We start from the raw sequence: 18,019 nt of genomic DNA, 5'->3' as shown, positions 1-18,019 counted from the left end.
CTGCTCAGCCCTACGAGGAACCAGAACCAACAGGAGACAGACCTGCTTCTTCTTCTTTTTTTTTTTTTTGAGATGGAGTCTTGTCACGCAGCCCAGAGCACAGTGACGTGATCTTGGCTCACTGCAACCTCCAACTCCCTGGTTCAAGAGATTCTCCTGCCTCAGCCTCTTGAGTAGCCAGGATTACAGGCACACGCCACCATGCCCCACTAATTTTTGTATTGGTAGTAGAGGTGGGGTTTCACCATGTTGGCCAGGCTGGTCTGGAACTCCTGACCTCAGGTGATCCTCCTGCCTCAGCCTCCCAAAGTGCTGGGATTACAGGCGTGAGCCACCACACCCGGCCTATCTCCCATATTCTACGGTCGGTGTATTAGTCGGGGTTGTGCAGAGAAGCAGAAGCAATGGGAGAGAGACAGATGCATGAGGTTCGTTATGGGACTTGGCCCATGTGGTTATGGAGGCCAGCCAAGAACACCAACTGCCGCCTGCAAGCTGGAGACCCAAGAAAGCCAGTACCGTAATTCAGTCTGGGCCCAAAGGCCTGGAAACCGACAGCCCATGGGTGTAAGTCCTAGAGTCTGCAGGCCGGGAACCAGGAGCCCCAGCGTCCAAGGGCAGAAGAAGACGGGCGTCTGCTCCCAAGACAGCACATTCCTCCTTCCTCCGCCTTTTTGTGCCATCCAAGCCCTCAGTGGATTGGATGGTTCCCTCCTGCGTTGGTGAGGGATCCGGCTATGTCCTGCGAGGGGAGAGGGCTTTCACCACTCTGTCTCCTGTCTTTCTGTCTCTCTCTTTCTCTGTCTCTGTTTCTCTGTCTCCCTGTCTCTCTCTTCTTTACTCCATCTGCTGATCCAAATACTGATCTCTTCTAGAAACACCCTCACAGACACACCCAGACCATCCTTTACCAGCTGTCTGGGCAGGCATCCTTCATCCCAGTCAAGTTGACACCTAAAATTAACCATCACATCAGAGTCAGGGGTTCCTCCCTGTTCTGTCCACTGCGGGTACCCCCTCTCCACCCTGAGGTTCCCTAGAAGGCGGGGGGAACACACTGTGCCCAAGTCCCCCCTCCTCCGAGGGACACAGAATCCTTCCCTATCCCAGTGTCTGTCCTCTGGGAGGGGACAAGTCCAGGGCCCTCCCCCACCTTCCAAGGATTCTGGAACCCCGTGCTCAGCTCGCCTGGGCTTGCCTGTCCCCTCCCCAGTGCCTGCTCCAGAACCAATTCCGGATCTTCCCCTAACCCTTCCCCTCCTGAGGCTGCTGCCTCCCCTTCAAATGGCGGCCCTGTAGCCTCCCAGCCAGGAGCACAGCATCCTTCCCCAAGTACCATCCACAGAACAGGCTGTGCCTGTCACCAATTCTCACCGAAGATGTGGGAGGGGAATTACAGCACAGGACAGAAACTGCTTAAAATAGAAAAACAGACATTGCTGTTCCTGAGGTGCCCTGGCTGTCCTCACCACAGGGTGCAGCTGACATCACCCTCCCTGGCCAGCCTGCTCCCACTACCCGGCCTCTGGCTGTGTCCTACATGGGGAGAGGGCTTTACCTCTCTGTCTCTGTCCCCTGTCTCTCTTTGTCTCTTTCTCTGACTCTGTTTCTCTGTGTGTGTCTCTCTCCATCTCAGCCTCCCTGTCTCTCTCTCTTTCTCCCTAGATCTCTCTGTCTCTCTGACTGTCTCTCTCTGTCTCTGTCTCTCATTTTCACCCCCACTCACCCCCAGCAGATCCTTAAGGCTGCTACCAGAAGGGAAATTCAACATTACAGCCACTTGATCATACCGAACAGGTGAGCTCTGTTTGCCTCAACCCTTTCCATGCCTGAGCCTCTCCTTCCACAATCAAAAGATCCACTAAAGGGGCTGCCCAAGCCATCCAGCTCCTTCTTCCTGGGCCTCCAGTGTACTAGACTGGCCAGCACTTAGCAACAATTTTTGATTAACATGGCCCAGATCAAAATTTAGGCCCTGCCCAGAAATACTCTGCCTCTGTCTATGTGAAGCAGGAGGAGGTAGACAGCCAAACTATCCTCTTCTTACCCTAGGAATGAGAGACCCCAAGCCATCGGATACATATCCCGTTGAGGTTCATGTTGTCAATGGGCCAGACTGTCCCAGCATTCTAGGTACTTAGCTGTGTGACCTGGGGTAAGTTACTTTCTCTCTCTGGGCCCCGTTTTTCTCATCTGTGAACCGAGGTTTATGTTAGCACTGCCTCTGCAGTACTGTGAGGATCAGATGAGTGGATACGTTAAAGTCCTAGAGGGAGAGGAGCAGAAAAAAATAACTGTTGGGTACTAGGCTTAATACCTGGGTGATGATAAAGAAAATAAAACTTAGGTCAGGTACGGTGGCTCACGCCTGTAATCCCAGCACTTTGGGAGGCCAAGGGAGGTGGATCACCTGAGGTCAGAAGTTCAAGATCAGCCTGGCCAACATGCTGAAACCCCGTCTCTACTAAAAAATATTAAAAATTAGCCGGGCATGGTGGCGGGTGCCCGTAATCCCAGCTACTTGGGAGGCTGAGGCAGGAGAATTGCTTGAACTCAGGAGACGGAGGTTGCAGTGAGCCGAGATTGCGCCATTGCACTCCAGGCTGGGCGACAGAGCGAGACTCTGTCTCAAAAATAAATAAATAAAAATAAGACTTAAAAAATAAAATACAATTACAGCAATGTGATTAAAAAATATAAAGTCCTTAGAACAGTGACATTTATCATAATAATAGTTATTATGTTAATTGCATAATGGTATATTGTTATTATTTATTACCTGGTACATGTTCTTTTCCCTTTTGATTGCCCTGGACAGAGTTTTGCCCGATTTCCTGAAGAATCTTTGCAAAAGCAAATCCACAAATATAGTCAGTCTTTTTCTAGCCGGCCACCAGTCCAGTGGCCAGGTCCTCGATCACCACCTAAGTCTTCCTGCTGCAGGAACAGGCCCAGTGTGTGCTCACAGGTGTCTGAGGACACACACACACACACACACGCACGCACAGACATGCACATGCTCAGCACTTGCTGCTTCTCCTGCCTGCTGCCCAAAAGTCCATGGGGAGAGGGAAGGAAATCTGGGTTCCCGAGCTCAGTGGCCCACTGCTGTTCCTGGAACCTGTGTTGGCCTCAGACATCTGGGGCGACACCTGCAGGCAGCAGGCACACATGGTCCCCTGACCCCCCAGTGGACATGATGACCCACCTGCCTTCTCTACCTGAGCACAGTTCACTTGAGGAGAGGAGGCCTCATCCAAACATGTGGGTGCACAAATGTATGTGCACAGTCATGTATGAGTTTGCAGGGAGGTGGATTGCATGAGTTTGCATGTGTGTGCACAGCACGGTGTGCATGAATGTGCGTTGTACCATGGGTGAGTATGCATGAGTGTGCTCCGTGTATGTGCACAAGTGTGCACATGTGCACTCACACACACCTCCTTCCTCCATGGGAGCATCACCGCGTGCATCTCCAGGCGTCTGATTTATTAACGAGGACAATACAAGGAGAGTGTGCCTATTATTTCTGGTGTCCGCATCAGCTCCTGACAGCTTCGTGGAATTGAAATATCTTATTTAATGCGAGTAAGAATCATTTTAAATATCAACTGTGACACTCAAGGACTCGAACCAAAAAGGGCATTGTGTGTTTCCTCATGTGCTGGAGAAGATGCCACATTTGTTGGGCAGTTATTGTCCCCCCTGCTCCTCTCTTGTTGCTAAAAATCCAATTATCTGTCCTGGCTCTTCCTCCCACTGTTGTCTTGCGCCCTCCACCCTGAGCTCATCTCTTCATCTTCGAAGAGTGGACTGAGCCGCAGGGTCCTGCCGGATTAAAATCAGGACAATCTGTGATGGGGATGACGAGAACGGGTGTGGATTCTTGGCGTATCTTCCTTCACTGCCCTCTTTCTGCCCTCAGCCCCAAGCCCAGCCCCTGAGGCGCTCTCTCTACCACCTGCTGCTTTTGACCATTGAACTGGGAGAAAGCAAATCTTCCTCCACCCAGAAGATTCCTCAATACTCTGCAGCTGTCAGAAAGCCTGAGGAAGCTCCATGCACAGCTACGGAAAGATTTTTGAGATACATTGTCACTTGCACAAAGCAAGGAGCAGAACAGTGCATACAGGAGGCCATGTCTCCTGTTTATAATGGGGAGGGATTCTAAATGCGTATTTGCTTGCATTTGCGTAAAGAAGTTCTGAAAAGACACTCAGGAAACGAATGACAGTCGTTTCCTCCCTGTGTATGTTGGGGATCAGGATGACAGGGCAGCTGGGGGACAAGGGTGGGAGAAACGTTTTGCTGTGTACTTTTTCTTTTCTTTGAATTTTGAATTGTGAATATATTTCCTATAATAAATAAATAAAGAGGGGTCCTTTGAAAGGACCTAGGGGTAGGTGAATGCAGGTGTGTGCTGGCTCCCAGAGGCCACAACCCAGCAGCTCTTCCTCGTTGAATAGAGAGTAAGGTTGCAGGTCACCCAGCCACCGTCACTGTTCCCCATCCCTGGAGGAGCCAGGTTCCTGCTCTTCCACCTCGAGGAGGCACATGGAGGTGACTGGGAGGTTGAGGGGTCAGAAGCCGAGGAATGTGCCAGGCAGGGGACTCCGTGCTCCCCTAGTGCTTGGCTGAAGCCCCTAGAGGATCCGCATTCTAGGGGCAGGGCCTCTGCTTCACCCTCTTAGTCCTCCTCTCTGAGCCTCCCCGCCAATGACTCTTACATTTGCCCCTTCACTTGGCAAGCATTTGTGCAGGCATTTGTATCCACGGCCTCGCTGGATGCCCAGATCAAAGATGGCCATCATTATTCCCATTTTACAGTCAGGGAAACTAAGGCTTGCAAGGTCCCATAACTTGCCTGGGCCACACATCTAAGAAAGAACAGAAGGGAAAGTCAAGTGTAAGTCCCCCTGAGGTGGGAGTCCTGGTGCCTTCTCCAACACTGCACTTCCTCTTGAGTGGATCGGGTGTGGACCCTTCAGCTCCAGCCCTGCTGCTCCTCCAGGAGCCATTTAATCCACCCCCCACCCCCAGGGTGACCTGGATGGGGCTGGACTCAGCCAGTCTCCTGCTGGGCTGGCAGCTACGGGTGAGTGGGGCAGGCAGAGCTGGGGACTGAGTGTGTCTTGGTGGCCCAGGAGGGAGCGCATTGGGGATAATGAGTGCTGTTACTGTCATTATCGGAGATGCTTACAGTGCGCTGGACTCGCAAACCGAGAAGCTGGCCAAATGCCTCTTCCACCCGCCTGGGAGGCAGGGAGACGAGAGCTGCAATTTGGGTGAAGTGGGTTTCCCTGGTAGGAAAGGCAGTGGGCGGAACTGTTACTTTAAATAATGTTGCCTACAAGCCAGAAATAGGTCTCCCAGGCAGGGAGCGCCAAAGAGACAGCCCAAAGAAACGGAGGCGGAGGAGCGGGAGAGAGGTGGTACCCGCACTGCTGGGGCAGGGAGTACCTGCAGAGGGGTACAGAGGGCGGCCTGGGGGAGGGGAGGGGGCCAGCAGCCCATGGGCCTTCCTCATGGCCCTAATTAGGCCCTAACTGGGACCTGGGTATTCCTGGCTGAGGCAAATAGACAGTCCTCGCTACTTGGAAGGTTGAGGCAGGAGGATCGCTTAAGCCCAGGAGTTTGAAGTTACAGTGAGCTAGGATCTCACCACTGCCCTCCAGCCTGGGTGACAAAATGAGATCCTGTCTCTAAAAAATAAATAAAAAAAAAAGAAATGGGCTTTTATTAAAGTTTAAATTTCACCACGCCTCACTGACATCAGCAAACAAATCCAGATCCAATGAGCCCCTGGTGCCTTTTTTATAATGTATGCTTAAATTATGTGTACAATGTGCATCTTTTTATTTTATTTTTAAAATAAAAGCAATATATGCGTACGATAAAGAAAATTCTGATGGCATAGAAAGACATAAAATCAAAAAATAGAAGTTTCTTCCCTCCCCATCCCGGGTATCTCTCCCAAAAGGGAGATAACACATTCTGGAGTATTCATCTTGAAAAAATTTTATGCCTATCCCAGTGTGTTTGTGTGGTTATAAGTGTGTGTGTTTGTGCTTGTGTATTTGTATACACACAATACACAGAAATATATATATACTATTTCAATTTACGCAAATAGCATCATAGCAAATACTATCATGTCATCACACTATTCTTTACCTTTTTTTTTGTTTGTTTGCATTTTTGCAACAAACTTAAATTATTATTGGTTTTTTTGAGACAGAGTCTTTGTTGCCCAGGCTGGAGTGCAGTGGTGCAATCTCAGCTCACTGCAACCTCCACCTCCTGGGTTCAAGCGATTCTTCTGCCTCAGCCTCCCGAATAGTTGGGACTACAGGCGTGTGCCACCACACCTGGCTAATTTTTGTGTTTTTAGTAAAAACGGGACTTTGCCATGCTGGCCATGCTGGTCTTGAACTCCTGACCTCAAGTGATCTGCCCACCTCGGTCTCCCGAAGTGTGGGGATTTTTATTGGACCGGTTTGTATGATGTAAAACATTAAGGGTTTGGTAGCCTGTATCAATGAACAGCAACCGATAAGAATATATTATCATTCTTTTCCCTAACAGTCAACTATGAGATTGTTTAGCATCTTGCTATCGCGTGCTTTTATTCGCAAACCTTCCCCTCCTCCCCAGCTCTTACTTTCTTTCCATGCTCTGTGTGTCTTGGACACCTTCCTACCTCCTCTCATAACATGTGTTCATTCTGTGGCTGCTGCATCATTTATTGATCCAATTCCATTTTGATGGACATTTAGTTTGCTTCCAGCTTTTGTTTGTTTGTCTCTGCGATGGCAAGCAAATGCTACAGTGAACATCCTTGCACATATTTTTTTGTCACATAGTTGCTAGTGTATCTAAAAGGCCAGCTCGCTGGGAGCCGTGGCTCACGCCTGTAATCCCAGCAGTTTGGGAGGCCGAGGTGGGTGGATCACCTGAGGTCAGGAGTTCGAGACCAGCCTGGCCAACATGGTGAAACCCCATCTCTACTAAAAATACAAAAATTAGCTGGGCGTGGTGGCAGGTGCCTATAATCCCAGCTGCTTGGGAGGCTGAGGCAGGAGAATTGCTTGAACCTGGTGGGTGGAGGTTGCAGTGAGCCAAGATCACACCACTGCACTTCAGCCTGGGCAAAAGAGTGAGACTCCATCTCAAAAAAATAAAAATAAATAAATAAAAGGCCAGCTCCTAGGAGCACAACCTCTGAGTCAAAGAGCTGGCATATTCTAATTTTCATAGACTTTTTCCCAAAGGCTGGACCAACTTCCAGTACCACAACAGTACTGCAGGTATACTTTCCCCTCCCCCTCACTCCTGCCGACACTGGGTTTGACCACACCTGAAAATCTTTGATGATCTGCTAGGCAAACATGGTCTTGTCGTCTTGATTTGAATTTCTTTCACTATGACAGAAGTTGAGCATATTTTCATGACTTTATCAGCCATTTCTATTTCTTTTCCTCTCTCTGGTGCTTTTTAATAATATCTGATTCCATTTCCAAAGGCAGAGAGCTTTTCCGGCCCATCTCTTCTTCCATCTCCCCTCTAGGGTCACCCCATCACTTTACAGACTCAGACAGTTCCCCCACAGTGGCCTCCCCTCGCCTCGGGAGAGAGGGGACGCAAGCAGGAGAGAGGGCTGAGGGTGGATTTGAAGATGAGGTGAACGGAGGAAGAGAGATTTACCAGAGCTTGGGCACTGCTGTCTCCCCGCCATCACACTGCGCACAGTAGCAAGAGACAGATAAGAGCTGCAGCCGGTGGCAGAGATAAGGGGCTTGGGCAGCCAGAAGGTTCTGGAAAATGCTGCAGAGCCAGAGCGAACTTGGCACGTGGCCAGTTGTGAGTCAGGCCTGCACGGACCCAGGATGGAGGGTGGGGCCCTTGGGATGTGACCTCAGCTTCACAGCCAGGCTTGGAGTCTGAAAGGCTCTGTGGGACTTTGCCTCTTACAATGTGTGAAACTTACAGGTTACTGACAAGATATTTCTGAGCCTCAACTTCTCCACCTCTAGAAAGAAGGTGCTAGTAGGGTTAGTGTGGAGATTAAGTCACAGGCTCTCAAGTGCTGACTGATGACAGTTTGCAACTGTCCTCATAAAAGTCAGGGTAGTGGGCTTTGTGTAAAATTTAAGTTTAAAAATTTGTTAAAAATTGGCTGGGTGCGGTGGCTCACGCCTGTAATCCTAGCGCTTTGGAAGGCAGAGGTGGGAGGATTGCTTGAGCCCAAGAATTCAAGACCAGCCTGAGAAACACAGAAAGACCCCCATCTCTTTTTTCAAAAAGTTTCTTTTCTTAATATAAAGGAGGAAAAAAAGTTTTTAAAATGCCTTTATGCTGAGATTAGGAGTTTTTGTCATCTCAGAAATGTCCTTTTTAAATTAAATGCTGACCATTTCTATTTATTTTTCTCTCCCTGGCACTTTTTAATATTATCCCTTTTTAAGTGTTTTTGTTGTCATTGCCTGATTATTTGTCTGTTTGCTTTCTGGTTGGTTGGTTTTAATAATCTTGGCAAAGGAAGAAGTTCACAGTCTCATGTTGGTCCCACTTTTTTAAGTGTTACTGGTTCATGATATTCAGTAGGCTGGGAACTGCTGTGTGAAATGAAGAAACGTATGAAAAGTACTTAATACAGTGTCTGATGCAGAGATGGTGCTCTGGAAGGGGTGGTTGTTGTTTTATTCTTGGCAAGATGATGATGATGACAGGCCCTAGCCAGATCTCATGTATTAATAAAACCAAACTGGCATCTCCCAGGAATAAGGCTGCTGCATCCCAGGGTTGGCACATCTAGAGATACCCTAGAGGCAGGTGTCAAGGAACTTGTCCACCAGGTCAGCTGGGCAAACCCTAGGATACCAATGAATTGGAGAGAGGCATCCTAGGACATCCCTTCTTCCTCTGAGGGTCCTGTGGGACCATTGCCTAGGGGATGGGAAAGGTGACCACCAAGGGTGAACCAGGAGAACTAGCCCCTGGACCCCAGTCCCCTTCATCCACTCCTGTCCCACTGTCAGAAGCTCCTCTCACTGACCTGCCTCCTCCTTGCCTCTCAGCTAGGTGAGTGTACATACACCTGCTCCCAGCCGCCTGCCCCCCAATGCCAGAGTCTGCTGCTCTGTGGGTAACGAGTGTTTCTGGAGTGGGCTTTCAAGGGGCCAGCCTGGAGTCCCACATCCTGTCCCCAGAACCCACAGAACACTAGCTTGTCTTATTCAGAAGGCTCTGCCCAACCCCGCCAGCCCAAAAGCTGCAGTGCAGCTGTATTATTAGTCCGTTTTCATGCTGCTGATAAAGACATACCTGAGACTGGGCAATTTACAAAAGAAAGAGGTTTAATGGACTCACAGTTCCATGTGGCTGGGGAGCCCTCACAGTCATAGCGGAAGGCAAGGAGGAGCAAATCACATCTTACATGGATGGCAGAAGGCAAAGAGAGAGAACTTGTGCAGGGAAACTCCCCATTATAAAACCATCAGATCACGTGAGACTTATTCACTATCACGAGAACATCATGGAAAGACCCACTCCCATGATTCAATTATCTCCCACCTGGTTCCTCCCACAACACTTGGAATTATGGGAGCTACAGGATGAGATTTGGGTGGGCATCAGGGGCTGTCTGTAATTTTAAGAAAGGAATGATACTGAGCCTTTGGGAAAACATGTAAATTTCCCTGTCTCTGTCACCTCCATCCATTTCAACTAATATAGCACAGTCCTCTGCAAGGACAAAAAAAAAATGCCCCCACCTTTCTCAGTCATGTGAGTCACAGGTCAGGGAGAATAGCTGCTTCCAACACAGCTGACACAGCCTTAGGGTCAGGGTCAAGGATTCGGGTGCAGCACCTTCCCTGCTTGGAGAAGGGCAGGCTAATTCCCAGGCAGCTGAGCAAAGGCCTCATTGGCTTTGGGAGGAACCCTCCTATTTATTGATAAAGACCTTTGTGTGATCCTATGACATGGCTAGAGAGTCAAGAGTTCCCTGGTACTCTTATTCCAAAAGAGGGTGACCTGGCGACCTCTGACCTCTGAGCCCAATCTGACCTCTGTACCCCTGCAGCTGCCTGACTTGCTCACTGGCTGTCTCGTCTGTCCCATAGATACATGATCACCAGCCTGGACCGCACCCACGCTGGCTTTTACCGTTGCATCGTGCGGAACCGAATGGGGGCCCTGCTGCAGCGGCAAACCGAGGTCCAGGTGGCCTGTGAGTACAATGGGGACCCAGGGGCAGGGGGGGCGACTGTGGTGCCGGAGCGGCACCCACCAGCCACATCCTGGGCAGAGCCAGATCCCGTCATGGCCATCAACACCCACTGAGTGCCCATGGTGCCCCTTCCAGCCAGCAACCTCATTTTGCAGTTGGTAGAACCAAGGCCCAGAGAGGTAGCAGGCCCTCTTCAAGGTCACACAGCTGTAAGTCTCATGCACATCTGCTGACCCTGTGACCCCATCACATGTCCCGAGAGCCAAGAGCTCCCTGGTGCTTTTCATTCATTTTAGACAAGGGTGGCCTTGTCTGTGTCCTTTAAATGGGACGAGCTGATTTGTGTTTCAAAAAAGGGCCTTGCACCTGCTTCCAGTGCCTCTTCTGTGGTCCACCTCACACCTGGGAAGGGGCATCTTCAGAATGGCCACTCTGAGCCTCTCCAGCTACAACCCTCTTCTCAGCAGACTTCCCAGGGCCTCCATGACTTTTATTTTGTTTTTGTTTTTGTTTTGAGTTGGAGTCTCACTCTGTCATCCAGGCTGGAGTTCAGTGGTGCAATTGTTGCAGCTCACTGCAACCTCCGCTTCCAGGTTCAAGTGATTCTCCTGCTTCAGCCTCCCAAGTAGCTGGGATTACAGGCATGTGCCACCACACCCAGCTAATTTTTTGTATTTTTAGTAGAGATAGGGTTTCACCATGTTGGCCAGGCTGGTCTCCAACTCCTGACCTCAAGTGATCTGCCCACCTCCGCCTCCCAAAGTGCTGGGTTTACAGGTGTGAGCCACCACGCCCAGTATGACTTTTATTTTCCATCCTCCAACTCGCTCAACCCTGGAGTGATAACAGCCTGAGGGTCTCCGTGATCTTCCGGGGGTGCTGGGAGGTGCCTCATGGTGAATGCTGAAACTCCAAGGGGAAGGGGAGAATGAGGAATGAATCAGGGTTCCCAGAAAGGCTGGGGGGCAGAGAGTGAAGTGGGAGGCCCTCACCAAGCCTTTGTGGGTAACGGCCTTCTCCCCCGTGCCGCCAATTCCAGAGGATCTCCCTCCGAAGAGGAAGGGAAGACAGCTTCAGAAGAACCCCAGGGCATCTCAGGGGCCAGGGTCCTAGAGTACCAACCGACACTCTTCCCCCAAGACCCAGTGTCACCTTCCCAGCCCTGTCCCCGCTTCCTCAAATATCTGCTGTCTTCTAGAAATGAGGCTCATTATGGGCTGTTGCATTCTGGGTTTTCCTAGGAGGAGAAGTCCCACGTTGTACTGTGGGACATAACAGGGTGGCAACCCTTAGGCCAGAATTTTTGTTAAGGCACCCTCTCATCTGGAGCTCATGGGGCCATGCTTCTAAATTAGCACAAGAGCGAGCTTGCTACTTAAAGAGAAGTGCAGGAGAGAAATCTAAAAGAAAATCTCAAGTGAGGCAAAGAGTGTTTATGATAATTACGGAAAACAACCGTAATCAAAAGTGGAGGATGGATTGTCCCCATAAATCAGCACTAACAGCAACTCAACTTACTCCAAGGAGCAGAAAAAGCCCTGAATTAAAGTGATGGATCTCAGGCAGCTGTCAGCGGCTGGAGGGCTCCCCGGGAGCTTCGCTTAGTCAGTGCTGAGAGTCCAGGGGGCAGGGGGAAGCTGTGGCTGGGCCTCTAGAGAGACTGCGTATGTGTGTGTGCACGAGTGTGTGCCAATGTGTGTGCATGGGTGTGTGCAAATGTCTGTGTCCAGGTTGGTTGGCCTTTTTGTTCACATGTGTCTGGGAAAGAATGAGTGTGTATATGTGCGGGTGTGTGCGCAAGGATATTTGTGTGTGTGTGTGTTTGCATGCATGCATGCATGTGTGCTTGGGTATATGTTTCTGTTGCCAGTCTGCCTCTCACCTGTGTATTTGAGAGAATGTGTATTGTAAGCATGAGTGTGAGTGAGTGCAAATGTGTGCCCTTGCATTGCATGTATTCATGTGTGTGCATTTGAGTATGTGCAAGTGTATACACATACATGTATTGGTTATGTGTTCAGATGTGCATGTCTGGAGTAATCTGCCTCTTTGTTTACCTGTGTGTGGGCCAGAACCTGTGTGTGTGTGTGTGTGTGTGTGTGTGTGTGTGTGTGTGTGTGTGTGCGCGCGCGCGCGCGCGCACGCGCGCGCACAGTCGCAAATGCCATTCAGGATGCCATTTAGTCCAGGCTGTGGGGTGGGAGTAGGTGGTAAGTTCCAAGCCCTTGGCTCATAGGAGACAGTAGAAACTTTCTGGAGTTGAGAGCCCCTGAGATGAAATGACACAGCCTCCCTGGGGTTGGCTCTGCCAATCAAAAAGAGAAAGGAAGGGAGGTCAGTGTTTCTGTGGCTGAAATGCTTCTCTTCATGGCTGTGATAGGAATCCCTGAGCCCAGACTCAGCTCCTTGACCCCCCTCCTTAGGCAAACTCCTTCCCACATACACACAAACCCAGGGTGGGGGGAACTCCCTCCACACCAGGCCAGACACGTGTGTGGTCCCTTCCCCTGGACCCACAAGTCCTTCTGCCTTCACACTGGGGGAGGGGTGTGACCAGGCCCATCTTCAGGGCGAGCAAGCAAGGTGCCCTGATCATGGGCAAAGGTCCTGGCATTTCCTGGGTGCTGCAGAGAAGGGCTCAGACAGACCTGGGCCCTGCCCTCTGGGCACTTCCAGGCCATGAGAAGCAGATGGAAGGGAACTTGTGCTGCCTGACACCCTGACACATGCCTGACACTTCTGCCCAGGCACAGACCCTGGGGATGGGGGTACCCTGAGCTTCCCCTTCCCCACACTGCGGGTTCCAAGGGCCCTGGACCACCCTGGGTGATGCTGGCAGTGATGACCCTCAGTGGCAGTGACATATGGGGGCCTGGCTCAAGAGGGAGCTTCTGAGATCCAGGGAGTTGCTGAGCTCCAGGGTGACAGTGAAAGGGCTTTGCGGGTAGTGCCTTACAGTGTTGGCAGGCTGGGGGCTCATCACCATGACAGGCAGTGTGGCTTAATAAAAAGAGTGGACTGGCCAGGTGCAGTGGCTCACGCCTGTAATCCTGGCACTTTGGGAGGCCGAGGTGGGCAGATCACAACGTCAGGAGTTCGAGACCAGCCTGGCTAACATGGTGAAACCCCATCTGTACTAAGAATACAAAAATTAGCCGGGCATGGTGGCATGCACCTTTAATCCCAGCTACTCGGGAGGCTGAGGTGGGAGAATCGCATGAACCCAGAAGGCAGAGGTTGCAGTGAGACAAGATCATGCCACTGCACTCCAGCCTGGGCGAAAGAGTGAGACTCCATCTCAAAAAAAAAAATAAAAATAAGGCTGGGCGCGGTGGCTCATGCCTGCAATCCCAGCACTTTGAGAAGCCAAGGCGGGTGGATCACAAGTTCAGGAGATTGAGACCATCCTGGCTAACACAGTGAAACCCCATCTCTACTAAAAATAAAAAAAATTTTTTTAAAATTAGCCAGGCGTGGTGGCACATGCCTGTAGTCCCAGCTACTTGGGAGGCTGAGGCATGAGAATTGCTTGAACCTGGGAGGCAGAGGTTGCAGTGAGCTGAGATCATACCACTGCACTCTAGCCTGGGTGACAGAGCGAGACTCCATCTCAAAAATAAATAAAATAAAAAGAGTGGACTTTGGAGTCAGACAGACCACATTCACATCCTTGCTCTGTCCTGGATTGCTGTGTGACCCCAGGGAAGTGACTGGACCTCTCTGAGCCTCACCCCAGCTCAGGTTCTTCATCCCTAAAATGTATTAATAATATCGACCTCCTAGGCTCGTTGGAAGGATTTCTTGAGCTCATATGTGCCAAAGCGTCTAGCCAGCTCCCAAACAGTGCACCCTGCATCAGTGGGAGTGACTGCTGCAATTAATACTCTATATTATCACCTTAAGGAAGTAGAGAAGCAGGCCACAGAGCAGAATAGCCTTCAGTAAATGCTGTCCCAGCAAAATGCAGCAGGCTGGCACCTTCCCCGGTGCCATCCTGCCAGCCCGGCCCTGCCCCTCCACTACCTCTCACAGTAGGATTCCTGCCCTGTTCCAGCAGCCCCCTCAAAGCCCCAGAGCTCCAGGTGCCCCCAGACATGGTTAAGACCATGGATGTCGCTGCGTTCCACCAGGACCATGCTGTGCTGCCCAGCTGTGCACATATGGGTAAGGCCCCTGGCAAAGGAATAGGACACCTTGGAGTGGCTGAAGGGGGAGCAGAGAGAGACCCAGGTTAACCTCCCCCTGTCCACCAGCTGCAGCTCCCTGAAACCAGCGCTGGGAAGCTGCATCTGCTACTGTGCACGGCTTTGCAGATGTGAAGCTGTTTCCTCCATAATGTCGTGAAGTGGGAACCACAGTCCACAGCCCTTTGGGCCCTAAAGCCAGGAAGTTAGAAAAGCCCTAGGAAGTCCTTCCGACCCTTGAGAAGAACGCAGTTCCTGACAAGCTAAGGAAGGTTTCACCCAGCCAGGATGGGAAGGAGAGAAGCATACCTCCCCCATTCATGCCCTTGCTGGACACACTGGCCTCATCCCAGGGGGCCTCCCTCTCTAGCTGTAGAAGCTGAAGAATCCTCTGTCCCAGCCCCACTTCCCTGGGATTCTGGGCCTAGGGAAACACAGCACTTGGCAAAACCATTCTCACTCATAGCAGTGCTCGTCCTGAGGGTCACTGTGCTGGGAAGGGCACAGTGGTTCTCGTCCCAGCCTGCAGAGTGCAAGTCCCCATCTCCATGTTACAGATGAGGAAACCAAGGCTCGGCCGGGTGACACACCTTGTCTAAGTCACACAGTTAGGAAAAACTGGGATTTGAACCCATGACTGCCTGATTCCAAAACAGCGCCACTCTACTGCTTGAGGACAAGAAGAGAAAAATCAGAATTGGGTGTGTGGGAGGAGGGTGAGGGTGAGCTGCTGGGGTCAGAGTTCAGACAGAATCAGGGACAGCCCTGGGCTGTAATAATCCATGTCCAAACAGCTCTGCAAATGCACAGGGTCTCCCACGTAGGGTGAATGTCTAGTGCCAGCGGGTGGGGTGGGGTAGACTCTACCAATCACATCGTTTTCCTTGCTCTCAGCAGGGCGAGTAGATGAAAAGTACCTACACAGAGCTCCAGGGTTCTTCTGTGTGCCAGGCATGGCCCTTGTGCCTGAAATAACGGCATGTCTTGGGGATGGAGGTCCGAAAGCGTGGATTCTAGCCCCAACCGAGGCACTGACTAGCTTGGGACTTTGAGCACCTCCCTTCCCCTCTCTGGACCTCAGTTTTCCCATCTGTAAAATGAGATCCATTTCAGTTCTGATGTTAACAAGGTTAAAGTGACCTTCAGGGTCATGACCCATGGGGCCCAGCCTGGAAAGAACTGTCCCTCAAAGAAGCCCAGAGCCCCCCAAAGATGCAGAGCCTAAGAGGGGGGTTCCCCAGAGCCTCCAAAATGATCCATCCTGCTGTGCCATTGTGTAAATGTTTTTCTTCTGTGGGCTCCCAGGACAGGTCTGAGAGGTTAGAAGGCAAATCGTTTGAGGAACATAAGAGGGGCAAACTGGGGCTCAGAGGGGTTGCAGAATAACCCACAGTTCCAGTTCCACAGCTGGCAGTTCCACTGTCTACCTTCTTCTGCCTGGCAGGGTGTAGCCGTAGCCCCAGCTGTGAGCCCTGGCTTTAAATCCCGACTCACCTCCCACAAGTGACCTTAGGCAAGTTACTTCTCTGTAACTTTGGTTTTCATTGTTTGTGTAAAAAAGGATGCTACCATGAGTACGGACTTACCTGAGTGGTTGAAAGGATTATGGTATCAATGCACACAAACCATTGCAGTGGGTCCCCAGACTGGATGGCACTCAGGGAGAAATAGACTTTAGGTCAGCCAGGAAAGGTGTCCTGGAAGAAACAACCTTCTTGAATCTGTCTACCCAAGTAGGTACATGCCTAGCCACCCTCTCTACTCCTGCTCTCCAGGGCTGGACTAGGCTGAGGCAAACCAGGCAGTGAGGGTGCCCAATTTAAGGAGGTGCTCATTCTCAAGTGCTCACCCCGTACTTGCATGACCCCAAGAGTGGGTGCCTCCTTAAATCTTTCACCCTCAGCACTTCAGTCCCCTCTCCCTACCCCAGTCTGGGGCCCTCCCAGGATTCTGCGCTTCAGGCCTGCTGCAGCTGCCTGTCTGCCAATCCGTCTGTCTCCTTACACACACACGCAGATGGCACACAGTTCTGAGAGAGCGTGGGGTATGGTCACTTTTCCCAAATGCCCCTCCCCTCCTTGGCTGTTCCTGCCTCCTGGGGTGACAAGGGCTTGTCCTGGGGCCCTAAGCAGCCAGTTCTCCGATCATGGAGCCAGGCTGGCCAACCCCTGGCACCCAGCCCCCTTCCCAAAGAGAACTGTGAATTGGGTTCTAATGAGAAATTAATAAGGCAGCTGTGCTAACAACTAATGATAATGGCAAAGTCGTTAAAAAAGGATTCTTTACATGTTTTTAATTACAGCAATTAAGGGGAAGTCAATAAAACATCTTCCCCCCTCCCCAGCCCCTTCCTGTCCCCACTTGGAGTCTCTTCTTTGTGTTTTTTTAAGTCACCATAAATTTCCAGCATTCAGCATGTGGGATGAATGGCTGAGAGGGTTGGGAGAGCCTTCCGGAGGTGGCAGAGGACCTCGAGCCAGCGTTTCACCACATCCAGGTCCTGAGGGCACCTCTGTGTTCTCCTCACCTGGGTGAGACCTCCTGACCCCTTCCCCCAGCCCTCATCTGTGGGACTCAGACTTGAAACCATCCACTCCAGCACCAAACCCACGCACCCACCCACCCACCCACAGCAGGGCAGAGCGCCTGCCCCATCCTGGGAGGCTGGCCAGCTTCCTTCCTACCAGGCAGCTTGGCAGCCACTCCTACAAAAGACAATTGGAGGGGAACAAGCCCGCTGTCATGTGGGTTAGGAGTAATCCTAAAATGCCACCCATAGGCCTGTTTCTCTTCATTTTCAGCCTGAGGTGTGGGTATTGAATGCAGGATGCTTAGGGGCCAAGTGACAGTTCCCGATAACATCAATGTGTCTTTCTGGAGCACTCATGTTACCTGAGTATTCAAATCACTCAGGAAACAATGATTGCTGCACACCCCCATATGCCAAGCACTGTTCCAGGCAGTGGGGACACAACGAGAGACAAAACCAAGACACACGTCTCTGCCCTCGAAGAAAGTAGCAAGAGAAACAAAAGTTAAAAGGTGAATGTATAATATATAGGTTATAGATAAGGCCCATGACAAAAACTAAAGTGTTCTAAGGAGAGATGAAGCTGGGTGAGAGGTTTGGAGGATGGGGCAGGGGTCTCATTTGATATGATGGTGGAGGGTGGCCATTGGGAGGGGGTGACATGGAGTCGAGTCTCAAAGGAAGGTTGTTGGGGGTAAACCATGTAGACAGAGGAGGAGATCATTCCAGGTCAGATAGCAGGTGCAAAGGCCCTGAGGCAGATGTGGGTGTCTGAGGCCAGGTAGCTGAAGTGGAGTGGGGAAGCAGAAAGTGGAAGATGGTGAGGCTGGAAGGAGAGAACTTGGGGACAGATCCCGGCATTCTAAGCTGTGGTCAGTGCTTTGGCTGTGTATTAGCCTGTTCTCAAGCTGCTAATAAAGACATGCCCCAGACTAGGTAATTTATAAGGAAAGAGGTTTAATTGACTCACAGTTCCACATGGCTAGAGAGGCCTCACCATCATGGTGAATGAGGAGCAAAGCCACATCTCACATGGTGGCAAGCAAGAGGGCTTGTGCAGGGGAATTTCCACTC

At 51.0% G+C, this 18,019-nt stretch overlaps 1 protein-coding gene across 2 annotated transcripts in view; it reads left to right on the top strand.

Annotated features, from left to right (window-relative positions):
• SDK2 (sidekick cell adhesion molecule 2) overlaps positions 1-18,019 on the top strand; it is a 311,714-nt gene that overhangs the window by 162,381 nt on the left and 131,314 nt on the right. For both annotated transcript variants that reach the window (XM_009433191.5, XM_511658.9), the window contains exon 3: positions 10,125-10,231. In XM_009433191.5, coding sequence (XP_009431466.3) covers positions 10,125-10,231 — 107 coding nt within the window. The remainder of the gene's footprint in view (positions 1-10,124; positions 10,232-18,019) is intronic.

Source organism: Pan troglodytes, chromosome 19 (assembly GCF_028858775.2).
Source record: "Pan troglodytes isolate AG18354 chromosome 19, NHGRI_mPanTro3-v2.0_pri, whole genome shotgun sequence".
In the NCBI taxonomy this organism is placed as follows: domain Eukaryota; kingdom Metazoa; phylum Chordata; class Mammalia; order Primates; family Hominidae; genus Pan; species Pan troglodytes.
This window is presented reverse-complemented; position numbering and strand designations above follow the sequence as displayed.